The sequence below is a fragment of the Lytechinus variegatus genome, chromosome 10, assembly GCF_018143015.1.
Source record: "Lytechinus variegatus isolate NC3 chromosome 10, Lvar_3.0, whole genome shotgun sequence".
Classification (NCBI taxonomy): Eukaryota; Metazoa; Echinodermata; class Echinoidea; order Temnopleuroida; family Toxopneustidae; genus Lytechinus; species Lytechinus variegatus.
Genome location: NC_054749.1, coordinates 3,241,698 through 3,261,587, shown reverse-complemented (window position 1 = coordinate 3,261,587; position 19,890 = coordinate 3,241,698). Strand labels below are relative to the sequence as shown.

Genomic DNA, 19,890 nt, shown 5'->3' with positions numbered 1-19,890 from the left:
GCCCGAACCACAAAATGTTAAAATAATGGAATTCCACGTGTTCAGGGAGGAATGAAACTTCATTTCAAATGACAATGACGAGAAAATCAAAATATTTCATATTTCATATAGTAAAATACAAAAGAAATGGTGAGTGATGTCACCAGTTCCCTCATTTGCATACTGACCGAGATGTGCATAAAACTGTTTTGTGAAATGAAGCGAAATTTAAAATGTCATAACTTTCTTATTTTACATCCGATTTTTATGAATTTTTCAATGTTATGCTCGTTGAAATTTTCTCTTTTTATTCAAATCAAGTTTTTGATGGGGTGGACTTGTCCTTTAATATTCATATGGAAATCACTGAATGATAAACTAGAATGCATTAAATATCTTTCATCATTTCTGCTTGTATGGGGGGAGGGAGGATAACAATGTTAATTGGCAGTGATATCAAATTATCGGAAGATGAACGTTTCATGGGTGTTATTTGGATGAACATCGTTAGACAATTTTTTTTGTTCGACTCAATACAAGGGCGATTACGTTGTTTTCGCTTTTATTTGCACTTAATATATTAACCATGACGAAGTCACCGTATAAAATTTTGTCAATTTTGTCCATGATTGTTTTCCCCTTAAGTTGTTCCTTTCCTGTTTCTTTCAGCACTATACAGGAGGAAGAGGGAGAGAGAGAGAGAGAAAGAGAAAGAGAGGGAGAGAGAGAGAGGATGGGGGGGGGGGTGTCGTCTAGAACCGAAAAAGAGAATGTGGACATTTTCTGATGTTAAAGGGGAATCCAACCCAAATAAAAACTTGTTTGTATAAGGAAAAGAAAAATCAGACAAGTTGATAGGTGAAAGTTTGAACAGTATTGGACAAACAACAAGAAAGTTATGAATTTTTAAAAGTTGTAAATATTGGTAATCACTTTACCCATGGAGACTTCAAATTGGTCGCATATGTGATGTCATAGTGATGTAAGGCAAGGACTACTCTTCCATGTACTCCAATGCATATTATGGCTAAAATGTCATTTTCCCCAAAAGTTATATTTTAAATTATATTTTTCTTTCATGAGGATATAAACCAATATACTACCTGGGTTATATTTAGGTTATTGCCCCAGAGGAATGGGTACTTAGGAGAAAACCACAAATCCCTGATAATTAAGTACATGGCCTATGGGAAAGTTGTCCTTGCCCTTGTCATAATTTACCTACACAGTTGCCAATTTGAAATCTACATAGTATTAGTGATCTCAATATTTAAGCAGCCATAACTTTCTAATTGCTTGTCTGATTTCTTTCAAACTTTCACCATTCTGTTTAATTTATTTTCTCCTTCCCAACACAACATTTTATGGCCAAGGCTGGATTCCCCTTTAAGATCGCCAGAGTGAGAATTTTAAATACAAGATGAAAAGTGAGCTTTAAAAACGGGACATCCTTTTTTTATCCCTACCTTTTGTCGGTATGAAAGTTATCACTTAAAATCTCGTTCAAACGTTTAATCTTTTATGATTATTGCTTCTATAAAAGAATTGAAATAGCATAATGAATACCATCATCGTCATCATCGTCATTATCATAATCATCATCTTCATCACCATCTTTATAATCACTACCCACTGTCAACCCACATTATTATCTTCATCATCATCGTCATAATAATAATAATAATAAACACAGCATATACAGTGCATATCAAAAAGAGTTTACACTTAGAAAAACCCTGGGAATTAAAAAAATATACAACATATGGGCAATTTTTTTTGACAGAATGTTAACACTTGAGTGAGCACTGTCCATTTTTGTAAAGCTCGCAGAAATCTGTTTGCGCAGAAATGCTCGTTTTCACGCTGTGTCAAGGCTGGGGAAAGGGCGAAATCAAACTTACCCTGCGACACATTTCTCATACATTTCCCTTGTACTTTTAGTCAATTGAAATAAAACGGATACATTCAAGCATTTTGTAACAATTTTGCCACCCAAATTGAAATTTCAACACTTCAGTAAGCACAACCTTTACCTTTTTTGTGCCAGCTGGATCTGAGGACATAACTGAATCTGAACAAAAGTTTATATCAGACATCTCAAGCATTTTGTCACTAAGTTTTTATCATTTAAAGTGGGATTACATTTCATTTTTTTAAATTTAATACTTGTTTCTCCACACTTTTTCAAAGCTTGACAATGATAAACAAAATGAAAATCAAGCCTAAGCCATTTCACGTAAATAACAGCTCAGTGTAAAGCAAATATCGTCACGAAGGCTTCGGTGTGTGGGGGAGTGAGATGGGGCGCAATGCACTCCTCGAAGTGTTTTGGGCAAGGAAACAAGTTTAAAAAGGTAAAAGATATCTTCAAATCAGTTTTACTGGCTAAATTAAGGTCTACTTACTATTTCGAAGTTCTGCGCAAGTCATATTTAAAACTAACTTTTCAAAAGTAAGTGGTGCTCACTCAAGCGGAAATATTTTTCGTTAGTTATGGCGTCATTTGCTTAAATGGATCAGTACAAATGTTAAAATGTGGAAAAATCATCAGGATATTACAAATGTGTCATTTTACAGGATTTTTTCTAAGTGTAAACCCTTTTTTTTGATACGCACTGTATTATGCGCGATTTATCTAGTAAACTATTCTGAGGCAGAGAAATCATCATTCCCTCATCGTCTACATCATTATCCTCCTGATTTTTGTCTTCTTCTCACCACCATCATCATAAACATCAAATATGATAAGCATAACTTTAATACAATAATTTTCGTAAAACCACTCTGACAGAAAGAATCAAGATACACATTCACAAAATATTCATTTAGCCAATAGGTTTTGTACCATTTTATTAAATATGCATACGTGTATAAAAATATCAAAACAAAAAATACAATGTACAAAATAATTATTTCACATGATAGTATAAAAGAAAAATATAATTGTTAAATGAATTCACTATATTTCGTGCATTAACACCATAAATGTTTGCAATGCATAGCTATTAGATCGATATATATACCATACCTAAAACTATCATGGGAAGTAGAGAAAAACTGTTGTGTTGCTATGCAAGGCAAATCGTAGCACCAATAGCAGTCTTAATGTACAATATAAAATTGAGGAATTCCTTACAAATATCTAACATTCCCTAAGCTCATTAAATTGTCTACAACTTTTCTAATCAATTTATTACAAGTATAACTGAATAAAATACATATCAGGTCGTTCAAGTCAACAACAATCAGTACTGATTTTTATTGGCTTCAACAAAGTCAATGAAATCCTATGTTTTGATTACCAGGGAAGCTGTCGATTTCTGACTCATATTGTAGTAACTTTTTAGAGACTAAAAACTTATCAATGAAACAGTACGCAGACCCCGTTTCATACATCTCAGTGACTGATTGTGGGGTTGATTTCTACAATTGATTGAATAAGGTTACTGTGTATGATCAGTCACAAGAATTCAGCCCACTAACGAACAATCACTAAGCTTCATGTCACCTTGCCCAGGTCTGAAATTGGAAGGACAAACAGAAGCAATAAACTAAGTACTGCATTTAGGACAACTACATATTATATCCCAATATCAATTGAAAAGAATCAATGAATGGCACTGTATAAAGCCAGTTATTTGATAGTAAAATTTCGTGGGGATTAAATAAATTATTAAATGTTAGCAGATCAGTTATTCATCTTTCAATTAATAATGTAAATAAATGAAATTAAATGCATTGAATTCAATACAAATACTGAGTTGAATATTTACAGCTTCAATATAGGTGAAACTTTTTACAAACCTTTCCATGCAATGATTCCAGACATATACATGTATATATAAAAATAGCCCCCCTTTGAGCTAATACTGAGTAAATGGAAGTAGAATCCATATATGAAAATTGTATCATCCCCAGTATCAGAAATAATAAACTTTAGTCTAAAAAATACACTATTCAAGTAAGAAGACAATAAATTATAAATACATTTTCTTTTCCAAAGTCAGTCCTAAAACAAAGATACAGATAAAACAATTGGATTACCGATACAAAAGTGAGAAAAAGAGTAATGAATAACATAAAATATAACTTTTGAATTCCATAATATTTAAAATAGATAAATAATTCAGAAAAGAAAAGATAAAACAAATGTACAACATATGGCGATAAATAAATATTAACAATATATCGAACAAAAACTACTACAAGAATATGATCAAACATAGTATGATAGTTCAAAAGCAGCTAAAATATATGGAAAAATGCATTCCAAAGAATCCATTCATATAAAATAGATATATTATGCAGCTCATACTAAAATCATGTCTGAGTTGAGTTTAAAAACTATGGTCCTGAAAGAAATCAATAAAGAAAATATGAGCAGCCTTTAAATCATGAATGTAAAATTATAGATCTGACATCAAAATGTCAACATAGATAATATATGTGCACATATACAAATATATATAAATATACTGTATGTCAATTTTGCATTTGCATTGATTTATTCTCTCAGTGCTTATAAATAGATCTTTGTTAGATTTTTCTGAAAGTATTGAATACTTTGATATATCACATGCAATGTAACATTCAAGTTTCATAAATCACAAGGGCGTCTATTTACCAGCATTGCTTTATGTCAATTTCCATCGTCAACTACATATTTATTCCAATGCTATAGCGTGTCTTTGGTAACCGGCTCCGGCAAGCTGGTCTCACGCGAAAGACTTCTCACGTGGTCTCGTGCATAGACAGCCCAGAACAACAATAAATACTAGGATGAGAACGAAGAGAACGCAGATGACGGCGATCCACCATGGTTCAATTAATAGCCCTGATGTATTGTCACTGGTCTGGGGGGCTGTATCAGCAGGATTTAAATTCCGAGAACTTGAAGGCGCTGTAAAACAAAATAATAAAAAAAAAACAGAAGATCCTGTGTCAGTATAATTATGATGAATCATTGTAAAATACTTGAATGACATATCTGCGAAATGGCATGAAGGTTTTGGCCCAAAAAATGCCTTTTGAATATCACATCTTTTCACCAGAGATGCCTTTCAAACACCACAGTCTATCTCGATTGAAATTCCTAGACATCCTTCATTATATATAGTATTCTAATTAAAAAGAATATAACAACAATATTCAAGATATTTTTCAAAATATATTTCAATATGAACATGAAATAAAGTGACAGGATCAAATGAAGCTGTGTAGAAGGAACGTTGAAATACAATTACCATATTAAATATTAAGAAATCTATTTCTGCCTTGCTTGTTTTGCTCGCTCAAGAGTACTAATAGTGACTCAAATCCACAACTCTACTACCTCAGTTTTTTTGCCTCATAATGCCACTGTTCACTTGGAATAATAAATCATATTTTTAAGATTAAATGAGATTCATTGCTATAAGGGAGGCAGTCATTTTTGTGTGTACAAATTGTACATAGATATGAGATTTAGCCCACAAACCAAACCACAGTGCCCTACAAGACACTGCCAAAACAGTGTTAAGTATATAGACAAGCATTACAAATTACATACAGGTACATTAAAGAGACATGGCTGATATATTCATGTGCAATACATTATTCTGATTTAACCCTAAAAAGGTTGGGCTTTTGCATATATGCAAGTGATACTAATTTTTTTAAATAACAACGACTTGAAATAACTATTTGTATGGCAAGTGAATGAATTCCAATTTGATAAATACATGAAGACAGAAATTGTGTTCATGTTTTTATCAATGTATCGTTGGCATTGTCCATTATTTTACGGGAGGGGCTTCTGATCTCAACCATTGACTGCATGAACGACTGTAATTTGACAAAATTAAAAAAAATCAATTTTGCATCACGTAGACAAAATCTGACACAATTTGATATATTTCAGACACAATTTTGCATCACGTACATGAAGTACAAGTCCCTGTTCTCAAAAGGCACTGTTCCGATGTTAAAAACCTGCAGACTTTTTTGCAGCTTCACCTAACAAATATTTTCTTTTTAAACCGTAGTCTGGATATTGAAGTTTGATTTTGCTTGTTTACTAATACAAAACCCCTATCAGAAGCTTTAGCTTTTTCTGGTCTCTCTCATCAGTTTGAATTTTGTTGTAAATTTTGCATATTCATTTTTGAACATTTGAACGAATAAAGTGAAATTAAATAAATTAAATATCTCAATCATGTAGTTTTCTTGTGTTATCAAGCTGTTAGAATTAAAGTTTGACATATTTGTGGTATAGCGTTTCTCATTTCTGTCTCTGCCTTCTACTGATCTTCCAACACAAATCAACATTGTTTTCTTCATCAAGATATGGAATCAATATTGTTCTCAGGTTTGTGTTTCACAAAGCTGATTATAGCTTACAAACAACTGATGAATGACTTATGACCCTTCCTTGGGTAGGTTAACATAAGTGTCAACAGTTGTGCGTAAACTTAAAGTCGAGTATAATTTACAAACAGCTTTGTGAAAACGCCCCGAGGAAAGTAGACGAGTCGGTGTCTTACACAGCTGTTCACTAGTTACAAAATGCATGACTTTTGACCCTCTTTGTGCTGAATGATACATTCCCTTGTAGCTGAGTAACTGCCTAAGAACCATTTCCAGTCTTTGGTAAAGTGATGTACGAACAGCCCTATGAAATATCCACCTTGTAGTAATGAATGCCCTAGGCACAATGCTTGATGCTTGTTGAGTTCACACAACTTACTTTACAAGGCACCAAGAAATCAGCTATTATCATTCTGAACATTCCTCCAAATGTCTGCCTTTTCTACTTCTCTCCATAGGCCGTACACTTAACACTTAGCCCCCAAATAACAAGTCACAGTGTGTTGTTACCAGCACTATGAAATAAGTTACCATTATAATCCCTTTTGATTGTTTACAGGTTAGTAAAGTTAGCAAAAATATAAGGAAATAAGATTATACCTTTTAAATACAAATGAATCGTTTAATCCACCGTGTACCAATGATCTAATGACTTTATGTTTCGTCTATGACAAATACCCCATTGGAAACAAAAAATGAAATTAGATTTAATCATAAATTACAGAAAGCTAATGAGAGATTTATTAATAGCTCTTTGATTTGTTTATGTCAAAATCAAATTTTGTAGTATGGTTCATCATCCAAACAAGTAATTAATTAAGTTTTATAAAGATTTAATCTGGATCGATAATTTTTATTCAATCAATTAATTGTGACCTAATTAAAAAATTATTACATTAAGTTAAATGGTGAAGAAAAAAAAATCCCTTTGGTGAAGAAAAAGGGGTTTAATTTTCACCTATACTTTACTGAAAAGAACACATCTATCATTGTCCTGCAATGTTATGATTTTTTTTCATGTTTCAATCTGCATTCCATTAATTCTTTCTGTGATTTCCGATAGGTTCTTTTAACGGAGCCCAGTCGAAAATGTAATATTCCCAATGGTTTATTAGATAAACAAGCTGATAACTGTACTTATAAAAAAAAGTTATGAATAAAAAATTGATTTCATTCAGCATATATCTGCAGTAATGGTTGGATAAAATTAATACAGCCCATCCTTCTGATTTTGAGATATATCCTTTATATAGGATAACCCTATAACCCTATACTAGATAACTTCATCGCAATCTTTTGAAGCGATCACCTTTCCAAAAGCTAAAATGACAAACAGGTTCATTTGTTATACATTTACTTCAGTGTAGTGGCCAATATAATCAGGATATTCGCCGAAGTGCTTTACGTTCCGTCTTCAGCCATTAAACCAGTAAACCTGCCCGAAACGTTGAGTCTAATCTCCTGCTACTACTCCATTCATCGAATAAAGCCAGCTCTCTCTACTCAAGCCTATCTACCTTTCAGTCTTCCACTCCATCTGGTTTACAGTCCTTTGAAGGACTATACTCTTTTCGAAAAGAATATCTCTACTTCCTCGCCTTTTCATCCACTCTTTCTTATCTCAGTCCATCCAGGACTTTACACATGGTGTATGGTAAATCACTTCCGTGATGGTTCAAATACCACCATACAAACCTTCAAACATATTATCAGGATATTTTTTTAACAGTAGGATGACATGGGTAACAGGATACCTTAGGTTCAACATGAAACAGGACATCATGATTCTCCTTCCGGGGGGGGGGGGGGAACCAAGGAATTTCCAAACACCCCCTTTTTTTTCTCTCTGTGTGTAAAATAACCCCCTAATCAAGTTTTTTGCTGGCTTTATTTACACATTTTGGCCCCTAAACAAGTTGTCGCAAAAATTTGACCTCAGGGGGAAAAAAATACCCTACATACGTTTCACCTTGCAATTGACCATTGACCACTCTTTCAAAACCACCCTTTTTCTTAAAAATCAGTGTTTTTGACCGCGTCCAAAACTGAAAAAACACCCCTTTATACGTGTGTTTTTGGTCACGTGTGTGTACAGAAATACATTTGACTGCCCCCCCCCGGGTTTATTTATTTATGCAGGTCTGGGGGTAATCCATGTAATTATGATCTGTGTGACAATGGCACCACCTGTGAGGATAGTGTGCAGGTATGCAGGTCTGGCCATTTCACAAAGCTGTTCGTAAGTTAAGAGCGACCGGTGATCCTTTCTTACGCGCTAAACCATCGCTATTGAATATAACATTTACCATAAGAAAGGATCATCAGTCTTAACTTACGAACAGCTTTATGAAACACCCACCAGGTCTGACTGTTTCACAAAGCCGTTCGTAATTTAAGAGTGACTTTAAGAACGACCGATTTCAACTGTTTGGAGACTGAGCCCTTCTACATGCAGCCTGGAGTCGATGGAAAATATGTATTATGGCAAAATCAGTTAGTGTCCAACATGACTGAAAATGACTTAGAACATAAGAATAGATAACAAGTGACGTATCAACTTGAGCACAACCTATAAACAGTTTTATGAAGCACCATCCGGGGGGGGGGGTTCCAAGATATGTCCATCTTGAAGTCTTAAAAACGTTGACATTTTGGTTTTCGTCTTTTTCATTTATGAAGACTACAATTTTTATTTTCCCCCAGTAATTTCTGGTAAATTAGTCAGAAAACTGAGCACTCAGAATCACCTGGGAAAGGAGAGGGGTAGGAGGGTCGTTGAGAGGAGTATTCCGGTTGAATTGAACTATAATTATACCATTAGGGACATGCAATAATAAACCAGTTTGTAGATTTGTCCATGGCCAGATAAACATCACAAAAAGTTGGAAATAATAACCAAGAACGTAACATACATGAGATTATCAATGTGACAAGCATAGTAAATAATCATTACACAATTTGACCCACAAGCGCACATGATCTTGGACAGCATTGCGCATTTAGCCAGCGGGCTATACGCGCATTGTCACTTTATTAATCAATGAAATCGCATTGTGCCGTCACCTCCTAAAGCCGTGCAACTGTACATTTTGGACGGTACGTCTTGTGTGCAACGGTACGAATGTGTGACATTCAGCCCCCCATTTGCTCACGTACAACAAGCTAAGTAGGCGTTGTACAATGACCAGCAACATCACATTGGACATCATTTACTTGTACACAATGGCAGGGTTCCCAAATTTCAAGAAAACAAAAAAAAAATTTCCATGATAAAGTTTTGAAATTCCCTGATAATGATTTAAACCCAATCCCGGTTTTGCAAATTGTTGCAGTGAATTACATGCATTTTCAGTATAAAAACAATAATGTAAAACTTATTAGTACCACCATATTCCAGTCATTCAATTGATGCTGTTTTGATATGCAACAAAATATAACAGAGTCTGACTGACTATCGTGCTTTCGAATTTTGACCTGATCAAAATTCCCTGACTTTTTCCTTATTTCAGGCATTTTCCCCTGATTTCAGGTATTTTAAAAATCAAATTCCCTGATTTTTCCCAGACTGGAAAAAAGTAAAATAATTTTCCCTGATTTCCTTGATTGGCTGGGAACCCTATATGGACTAAAACTGGCTATGAGCAGATTTATTACTATCAAACCAAGGTAAAAAAAAGAACTCAAAAAGCAACCAAAATCAAAACCAGAGAAAGTACCAATATCAGAATACATTTCCAAAGCTTTCCACTAAAGGAGCCTCAAGAATAAAGAAGAAATGGAAAACAAAACACACCCAACATCCACTGCTATATGCAAAAAAAATAAATCCCTCAACTTTATTTCTTGTCATAAACACCTGCTTTTGTCGAGCATTTCAAGAAATAGACCTACCTCTATCGCAGTTTGTGCCGGAGTACCCATCGGTACAGTAACATCTGTAACTACCTAGGGTGTTGAAGCAGGATCCCCCATTCCTACACGGGCTCTCCGAACACTCATTAACATCTGGGAGTACAATAAATACAAAAGACATATGTATGGAATTTAGCTAGTGGTGGTTATTTCACCCGAACGCTAAGAAATCTTCATCGATTGCATATGAGGAGGCGCAATAGCTCAGTCGGCAGAGCGGGGGATTCGTATTCTGGTAACCCGGGTTTGATTCCCACTTGGTGCGCTAATGCCCTTTGGTAAGGCATTAATCCTCAGTACCAGGTCCTTCGGAGAGGACCTTAAGCTGTCGGTCCTCTGGTTGCTTGCTTATAAGCATTCATGCTTTCTTAGCAATTAGGTAAAAAAAAATCACCACCAAAATATTTATTTAAGGCTTTATACTTCACATCCTCATTTTATATTACTTATATATTTTACTACCATGTCATATATATTTTGAATTATTTTTCTGTCGAGTATAAGTATAAAACTTATTCTATACATATATGTTATATATGAATGCAGAAATAAGAACAAACACAAAGAAACAACCAACCACATGACTTATGGCCCAAGGTCTCCAAATGATGAATCTACTTCTTTGGTAAAACCAAATTACAGGTGGTCAGAAATATCTTGGCTACTTGCTTTCAATCCCTGTGGGGTTCATCGTATATATCACCTAAGGTCTTACAAACTTATTATGCAATGACTTTCTTAGAGAGCAAAAGTTGTACATTTTATTATTGAAACGGTTTCTTCACTTCCATGATGTAGTTGCACAAGTAATTGGCTGGAAAATGATAGCTTTTGATTGGGCCTAGTACAACCCCTCAGTGCTCCTGGTATGTATAAAGGTTTCAACCTACCCAAATTGCAGTTTGTGCCAGTCCATCCTGGGTTGCATTGGCAACGATAATCTCCTTCCCCGATGTTCAGACAAGTTCCAAACTTACAGGGTCTGGCATCACAAGGATCTACCTCGATTGCTATGGATTGGAAAAATAATGAAAAACAATGAGTATTACATATAGTTTACTTGTGGAAGTATTGTGGTGGTGTTTCTTTACACATGTAGTAATGTCTGCAGGTCCAAATTTTAATCTCTAGTCCATATCAAAGTTTAGAAAGGTGTTCACACTTTCATCGCAGGAAAACAAAACACAAAAAAGATATTTGATACCATGCTTACCAAGGACTTTGATATTCTTTTGTAAATGAGATATCTAAACTTCATTTTTATTAGTATGTTGACCACTAAATCTGTAAATTCCAAAGATTTTGAAGAAGACCATCAGGTTCCAGTCGTCAATGGAATATTTATCAATGATTAAGACACTTTTTTTTACCTTCTTCACATCTGGTTCCCGTAAAGCCAGGTGGGCAGAAGCAGTCATATTCAAAGTTGCTTACATCCACACAAGACGCACCATTGAGACAAGGATCACTAGAACAGGCACTCCCTAGAACACAATGGAACAGAGCATGGACAATATTACAAAGCTACTAGATATAATTGTGCACATCAAATAATTTCTCTGTTTCTTATCATTTCATTCTTCTAGCTCCTTCTCTCCCCCTTTCCCTTCCTCTTCCTTTCCCTATCTCCTCTTCCTTCTCTTTAATCAAACTTCTCAACCCTTTCCATTCCTTCTCTCTTTATCTCCACCTCCCTTCCCCTTCTCTCCATTCATTCTTCTTCTCCTTCCTTCTTATTCTCATCCTCCTCTTTATCCATCTCCTCCTCCATGTTCTTTCTCTTCTCATTCTCCCACTGTTTCTTCTTCTTTTCTTCTACTTCTCCACCTCCTTCTTCTCCTCCTCCTTCTTGCTTTCCCTCTTCCTTGTAATCTGCTGCATTTTCTCAATAATATTACAGATGTGTAGAGAAAAACTAAACATCATTGTTTCTGCAAGAAACAGAGGGATGAGGATTGCCAAACTGCTTATCAAGCTTACCATATTGGCAGAGTTCTCCAACGAAACCATCTCCACACATACAGCTGTATGAGGTGAAACCATTGGCAACACAGGTAGCTCCATTGAAACAAAGATGATCAGCACAGGGGTCGGGTGGAGCTGTATAATGATTAAAAAAAATAAAAAGGTTTTGAAAGGACTTCCACACTTAGTAACCCTGTCGATGATAAGGATAATAATCATATGTGCTTATACAATGATAATCACTTTCTTTGTCAGAAGAGTCAAGCAACCTACAGTATAACTACCCTGAGTTTAGCAGAGGAGATGTCATGCACACAGCGTGTTAAGGAAAAATTCCAGGCAGGAACCCATTTACCTCAAATGAGGAGGTGTATCAGGAACCAGGACCCATTAAAAGATAGATACTATAACAGTAGCTTTACCATCCAATGGTAACCGTGATGGTAGCAACGAATCAACCAAAGACTATTTTTGACAACCTATTATAAATTGTTTCAATTTGGCCAGCTTTGTGGTCTGCATGAAGTTGTTTGCCTCTGCATTACATTATTTTCAAGGACTCTTATCCCATTGACAATGAACACACAAGTGCTGCTGATTTTCATCCATGGCTGATCGAACCTTAAAGGCTTGCTGAAACATATTTCTACATTCATTAATGTACCTTACGAAAAAGAGATAACCATTTACCAATTTGGCAGTGGACACCGGTGAATCCATTGACACAGACACAGATGTATCCATTGATGTCATCAATACATTGACCTTCATTTAGACAAGGATTGCTGTCACACTCTTGGATATCTGGATAAAGAGAAATGAAAAAGATTAAGCATCAGATCCTGGATTATGAAAAGTAAATAAAAATACAAATGGATAGAACGATGAAAACTGAATTACTGTAAGCAATCCTCTCCGCTGGGGGGATCTGAAGCAGAAAAATGTACTGGAAGATAAAACCTTTTCTACTTAAACCTTCCACATAAACCTTTTCCACGTTAAGATAACAGAGGCCGTAAGGGTAGAGGGGGGGGGGGGTCCATTGCTAACACATAGAGCTGTATTCTGACAATTCAGGAAAAAAAGTTATTAGGTTAGTCAGAGGGACTGTTGCAAGAAAAGAAAAGTGAAAAGGAAGAACAGTGAACTCACATATATCAACTGCAAAATTGCAAGAGATCAAAGGCAGTTTTTGTTTTCTTAAACTACTCATCAATTCGAATTGACCATCAATCATAGGACCTGTAATAAAGGCCTCCAGCCCAGTAGTGGCAAGAGGCACAGGAAAGAAGGTCTACAGGAACATCTAACATTCAAAATTTATTGACTTCAAGATCCTTGTCACGCTCTTTAAGACACGTACGTATGTCTTATGTAATATATGGTCGGTATATTGCTTACTTATTTCACAGTATGTTCCTGTGTAGCCTGGGTTGCACTGGCAGGTGTATTGGTTCCCTTGGCTGACACACTGAGCTCCATTCTGACAAGGTGCAGTAATACAAGGATCAGGCATGGCTGAAAGAAACAAAACATCATCAATTGATAGATGGTTACATTAATACTGAAGTCATTTTGATAATATTCCGTTTAACAAAGTAATGAAATATCTGTAACAGAATATAGATATATTTTTTAACATAACATGCAATTAAGTATGAGTAAACTTCAAGCAGGAAAAGAAAATCCTTATCAATATAAAAGTTAGTGCACATTTTACTTAATGTAAAGATATGTCCCTAAAAATGTTTAAGGCAATTCATCTAAACTGGAAATATAGAAGAAAAAATGCATTTGTTTTAATTTCATGTAAATGTCATTTGTGTTAATGATATTTTCTGTTCAACTGTACGAAGTTTGCTGAATTTATTGTGTTTGTAACTGAATATCGAAATGAGTCAGATAAACCTAGTAAGACCAATTTGAATACTTACTAGTTTAAAGCATGATGCTTTTAAGCAGTTTGAAATGTTGTTATCTTTTATGTGGTCTAAAATGTTATATCCTCTTTTAAACACTCATAAATATTGGTAGCAATAATGCCTAAAGCATTTCCATTATTTTAATGTCAAATACAAGATCACTGTTGATCAAATGTCTTGCTCACTGGCATATGTGTTATGACAGGAATGTGACTGGGAACCGAACCCGATATTTTTGTGTCTAGCATTATCTTATACCCCTCTGCTACATCACCTTCAATTAACCCACTGACAACCAAATCCTATGATTCCCATAGGCTTTGTACAGAGACCACCCACTTCTAGTAGACAATGGCCCGTATTCTGAACTCAGGTTTAAATTAAACCCTGGTTTGTGGTTTATCTATGGAGAGCCAATTGGGGTACAAATCCCTAACAGCACACATCCAATTTATTAACTCTTATAACACCAAAATTGTTCATAATTGTCTGGGAATGACAGATTAATTATTTCGAAGTATTTTTCTTCATTATGAAAGTAAAAATATTAAACATAAGTAACATACCATAGAAACAGAATTTTAGAATTTTTGGCTCCCCATAATTTTAGCACAGAGTTAGACCATGATCTAAGTTAACCCATCGCCTACTGGAACCGGGTGATCCCTGTACAAAGTCTATGGAAATTACAGAACTTGGTAATCAACAGGTAAAACCTGACTTCAGAACATGACCCATAGGCCTGTATTCAGAAGTCGGGTTTAACGTAAACTTAGGTTTAAAAGTTGTGGTTGAAGTATGGACAGCCAATTGTTACATAAATTACTAACAGTAGAGATATAATATTTCAGCTCGTTTGGCTCTCAAATCTTTCATAATTGTGTAGAATGTAAAAATAAATGATTGTCTTCACCATCGCTGAATCAGGAAAGAGCACAGTAAACATAAGAAACATAGAACTTGATAAAAATTTTGAAACGTTTGGCTTCCCATAATTTCAGCACGGAGTTAGATGGTGATGTAAGTTAAACCTGACTTCAGAATAGGACCTATTGGGTCAAGCAAATGATTAATGTAAGTATAACACTGACCTTCTTCGCAGTATCTTCCTTGGAATCCCGGTGCACAGTTACAAATATAACTGGTTCCACTGGCCTCACAGGTGGCGCCATTCTCACACTGATCATAATCACATGGATTGGCACCTGTACACCAAACATGACACATTCAAGAAATGCTCAGTAATATCTGCTGAAATATGATCTTCTTTAAACAAGTAGTCGGGGCCTTGCAAAGCCCATTTTAAATAGTGAAAGTTTAAACATGAAATGTATCATGAATACTAATGATAAAAACAACAATGAAGGAAATCATATAAAATTGGACCATTTTAATTGGTATATCCAACTGATGATTCTCTTTCATAAACTTCTCCAGGAGAATGTCAATATCACCAAAGAGAGGGGTTGCAATGAAATGAAAAGAAATTCACTTTTTTATCATTGTTATTAACATAGTTCATCCAAAATCATGGTTTTACATATCTAAAATTATATGGTGAATACTTCCTTTCTAATGGGTAATTAAGTTGCAACATGTAGAGTGATTCACTTGATCAGAAATGGCATTACAAAGAATTTTAATGTTGTTATATCTTCAAAAGAGTGATATCATTTCCTCCAATTTCAGATTCTAAATAAATTGGACATACATGTAACCCCCCACAACAAATTACACCGATATGACTAGTTAACTATGATTAAACGATCCCTTCGATCTATTAAAGGTAGACAGAAAGAAAGGTAAAATAAGGGAGAAATATTTCACTGGAATGAGGAGAGAAATTTATTTTCTTACCAACAGGGACCTCATTCTCACAAAGGGTGCCATACCATCCAGCCACGCAGTAGCACATGAAGTCATTGATACCATTACCAGTCTGGATACAGTCGGAACCATGAAGACAAGGGAAACCATCACAGTTATCTAAAATGAAAAACAAAAACAGAACACAAATTAATTTGAATCTATATCAATTTTTTTTTCTCTTATTTACTCTGAAGTGCCTTCAGCATCTAATTAATATGTAAAGTGTGCTCTACGTCTTATGTATTATTATTATCATTATCAGTCACTAATGGATTACATACAGCTACATAGAGGAACCAGTCTGCAGAAGTGGTCTTGTAACCACAGGATCAGGGTTTGATACACGCAAACCATTTAAAAATGACAACATGAATTACTTATCACCCCATTTAGCAGCATTGAACTATTCAAAATAAATAAGAGAGGTCCATACTGCATATCTATAATCATGTTTAGCATGGAGTTCAACTTGAGAAAATGTCTGTTTTCACTTATTTAGATTGTTTTATGGTGTCACTAAAAATCACGCACCACACATGTCACAAAAGCAAATTCCCACAATAATCTGAATAAAAAAAGTTAAATATTGTTAGATACAATCCACTGGATCGTGGGGTCTGGTAATTCCTGTATTAATCCTACAAGTACTAAGTAATAAGTCAATTAAGCATTTGCAAACTTACAATTATACATCCCTTCATCTCAACCTATTTACTGAAATGCATGAAAAATCTATCTCTTTCATATTTTATGGTTTTAGGACTACATATTGCACATGATTAATTCATTGTAAGCACTTACGGTAGGGGAAAAAACAGTATAAGTAATGATGGTTACAATAAGATACGTTGTACTTACATGCCAGCGCTTGATCCATGACCATTATAGAGAATCCCCTAGCAGTGAAGTCCCCAGTCTCATCTCCCGATGTAAAGACAACCCAAAGACTATTTGATGTGGTATCAAAGTTGGACGGGATGGTGCTCCCTGAAGCTCTGACCACCACCGAGTCCCGGTCGTTGGGGTCCAGTCCGTTACCCGCCTCCACAAAATCCAATCCCTCGCGGGTACTGAAGTCCATGAAGATGAGACGCAACCGACGGTTCCCGGGGATAGAGATCAGCCAGCGACAGAAGCGTCGGGTTTCATATTCATTAGGGTAGTTAGGGGAGAGTATGTTGTACTGGCCATTCTCTGAGATGGTGACTGTTTGGATGCAGTCGTTTGCTGTACAAGGATAACAGAAAACGCATATTGCATGATAGGGTCTCATATTTTTGCTTTGACATACGGCACCATTTACTTGATGATATATTATTATACAAAACTCCTAAAATGCAATTGCACTCGAACCTGCATACATGTACAAGCTATCAGAAAACCTTTGTAAGTGGCTACCAGTTTCCCTATTTTTACTGATCAATCAAAGTTCTTCAGAATTCAAATAAAACTGAAATTAACTTCAAATGCGCGAACAAAATATAACATGCTTACCTTCTTCACATCTCAGTCCAGTGAATCCGTTGGGACACACGCAAAAGAATTCATTGATACGATTCTGACAAGTGGCACCATTTTCACAAGGATTTGATGCACACTCATTGATATCTGGTGATTGAAGTAAAAAAAAGACATAAGGCATAGTAAATACAACATGTCTCTAGAAATATATAATGGCATATACACGAACAGATACACATAATTTTCTTTTGTTTTTTTAAATGTGTCATACATCAAGAAATGTGTATTATAGATACGGATATTGTTCATATTTCTAAGGTTCAATGAAAACAATAAAGAACTCGTCATAAGGTAAAGATAGAAGAGTTTGCAATACCTGCTTCACAGAATGTGCCTTCATAGCCTGGTACACACATACACATAAAGCCATTAACCATGTCAATACATGTAGCTCCATTCAGACAAGGATCATTAGCACAGTCATCAATATCTGAAAATGAATTAAATTATACCATTTTATTACAGTGATGTTAATATTATTGCACATTTTTCATGCCCAAGAGTTAAGATCTAAAGGAAAAAAAGTAATAAACAAAACAAAGAAATGAACAAAACGAAGTGCCATAGAGTGATTTATTATACATTTACTTTGTCTAGAAGGATGCAAATAGTTGAACTAAGTGAAGACTATCAATGTAAATTTGAATAAGCCGTCTTCCCATTTTACGTTAACTAATCAGTTGGAGAATATACACGGGCTGGAGTCTCCATCTATACATGCATAGCAAAATCAAGCAGCCTCCAACAGGTTAATATCTTTAAATGGATTAAGACTGACTTTCAGGTTGTATGGGTGATCATACAACCCAAGTTTGAATAAACAAGTGTGATGAATAATAAGTAAACATTTAATCATTTGATTTATGAAGCTAATCTTTCATTTTGCAAGAGGCGATAAATTACATCATATCTACTGTCACCTTACTACGAGACACCAAGACGTTCCTTACCAGTCTCGCAATTAGGTCCTGTATAGCCTGCTACACAAGTACACATATAACCATTGACTTCATCCATACAGGTACCTCCATTTAGGCAAGGGCTACTATCACATTCATTGATATCTAGACAGGAAAAAATGCATGGAAAAACATTATACTAACCTGGACCCCACTGCATAAAATTAACTCTGATCGTAGCTTTGTCATCCAATGGTAACTACCATGGTAACTAAACTCCACAGGCAATCAAAAGCAAGGACTTCATGAAAGCTATTATTGGATGGTAGAGTTTTTTTTTCTTTTTCAAAGAAAGTCTTTATTCAACATTTCTCCACAACGCATATGAACAAATGCAAAATGTGTGTGATACATCAAATTCAATATCATACATATACACAATGCATAATTTAAATAAGCTCGATGTGCCTCGATTCATCAAAATATACAATAATCTTATTTTGTTGCATGTGCATAGTTCGTTCTATCTCATGCTGATACTTTAATTTCTTTTGAAATGATGAGAATGATAAGTTTCCTTTTAAAAATTTAGTTGAAAAGACGGTAGAGTTACTGTAATAGCAATTTTTTATGCAACAAGACCCTGGTTTATTTCATTTCTCGCAATTGAAGCATCTAAAAAAAATTATCACTATAGCAGCAATTGTTTATATCTGTATAGCTCTTAGCTTAAAATAAATTACCAATTTCATCCATTGTTTTAGCCAAAATGTAAAACAATACCACACTAGTGTAGGTTAGCCATAAATTAAACATGAAAAGTCTTTTGTTTGTGTCGTTTCCCCTCTTTTATGATATATGAAATTAGTTTTGAATTTCCTAAAGATAACTGATAAAGAATGAAGTAAGCTTCTGTAATGAAAAACGCCATGTTCAGTATCATGCTCCCTCGTTAAGGTCGTATTTCACCATGTGCCAAACGATGAGTTGGTATTCAAGAAAATTGAAATAAAAATCCCTGATAAGTGAACAACTGAAAGAAATCTGCCTCTAAACACATTGCACCTTTGTTTGGACTTACCTGTTTCACAATCTGTTCCTTCATACCCATCTGGACAAGTGCAATTATATGAAGTCCTGAAGTTGTTGCATGTTGCGCCATTCTGGCAAGGGTCTGACTCACAAACATCTTGCTCTAAAGTTTGAAATAAAAAAAGATAATTGTATCCATGAAGCTTACAATATAAAGTGTGTCTTGACAATAGCTACAACATATTTTCTACACATTGATTGAAAGATTTGTTGGTTGAATTCACCATTACAATACGAAAATACAGGCCTCAAAATTATGTGATATTGCATAGATATCAAATGCATAAAATATGTTTTCAATTCCATGTACTTAATATAAAGAAATATTTCAATACCAAAAGAGAATGAGAGAGAAGGGTTGCATGTTTCCCAAGAAATGTGATTTT

At 34.9% G+C, this 19,890-nt stretch overlaps 1 protein-coding gene across 28 annotated transcripts in view; it reads right to left on the bottom strand.

Annotated features, from left to right (window-relative positions):
* Window positions 1-2,802: 2,802 nt before the first annotated feature.
* Window positions 2,803-19,890, bottom strand: part of LOC121422500 — a 155,349-nt gene continuing 138,261 nt past the window's right edge. For 27 of the 28 annotated variants that reach the window (XM_041617618.1, XM_041617590.1, XM_041617604.1 and 24 more), the window contains 15 exons: window positions 19,494-19,607; window positions 18,464-18,577; window positions 17,830-17,943; window positions 17,487-17,600; window positions 16,851-17,219; window positions 15,981-16,109; window positions 15,215-15,328; window positions 13,603-13,719; window positions 12,892-13,005; window positions 12,217-12,336; window positions 11,607-11,720; window positions 11,127-11,246; window positions 10,216-10,329; window positions 7,606-7,644; window positions 2,803-4,879 (listed from right to left, as the gene is read on the bottom strand). In XM_041617618.1, coding sequence (XP_041473552.1) covers window positions 4,695-4,879; window positions 7,606-7,644; window positions 10,216-10,329; window positions 11,127-11,246; window positions 11,607-11,720; window positions 12,217-12,336; window positions 12,892-13,005; window positions 13,603-13,719; window positions 15,215-15,328; window positions 15,981-16,109; window positions 16,851-17,219; window positions 17,487-17,600; window positions 17,830-17,943; window positions 18,464-18,577; window positions 19,494-19,607 — 1,991 coding nt within the window. In that variant the 3' untranslated portion in view covers window positions 2,803-4,694. The remainder of the gene's footprint in view (window positions 4,880-7,605; window positions 7,645-10,215; window positions 10,330-11,126; window positions 11,247-11,606; window positions 11,721-12,216; window positions 12,337-12,891; window positions 13,006-13,602; window positions 13,720-15,214; window positions 15,329-15,980; window positions 16,110-16,850; window positions 17,220-17,486; window positions 17,601-17,829; window positions 17,944-18,463; window positions 18,578-19,493; window positions 19,608-19,890) is intronic. The other variant, XM_041617592.1, reaches the window with a different exon arrangement.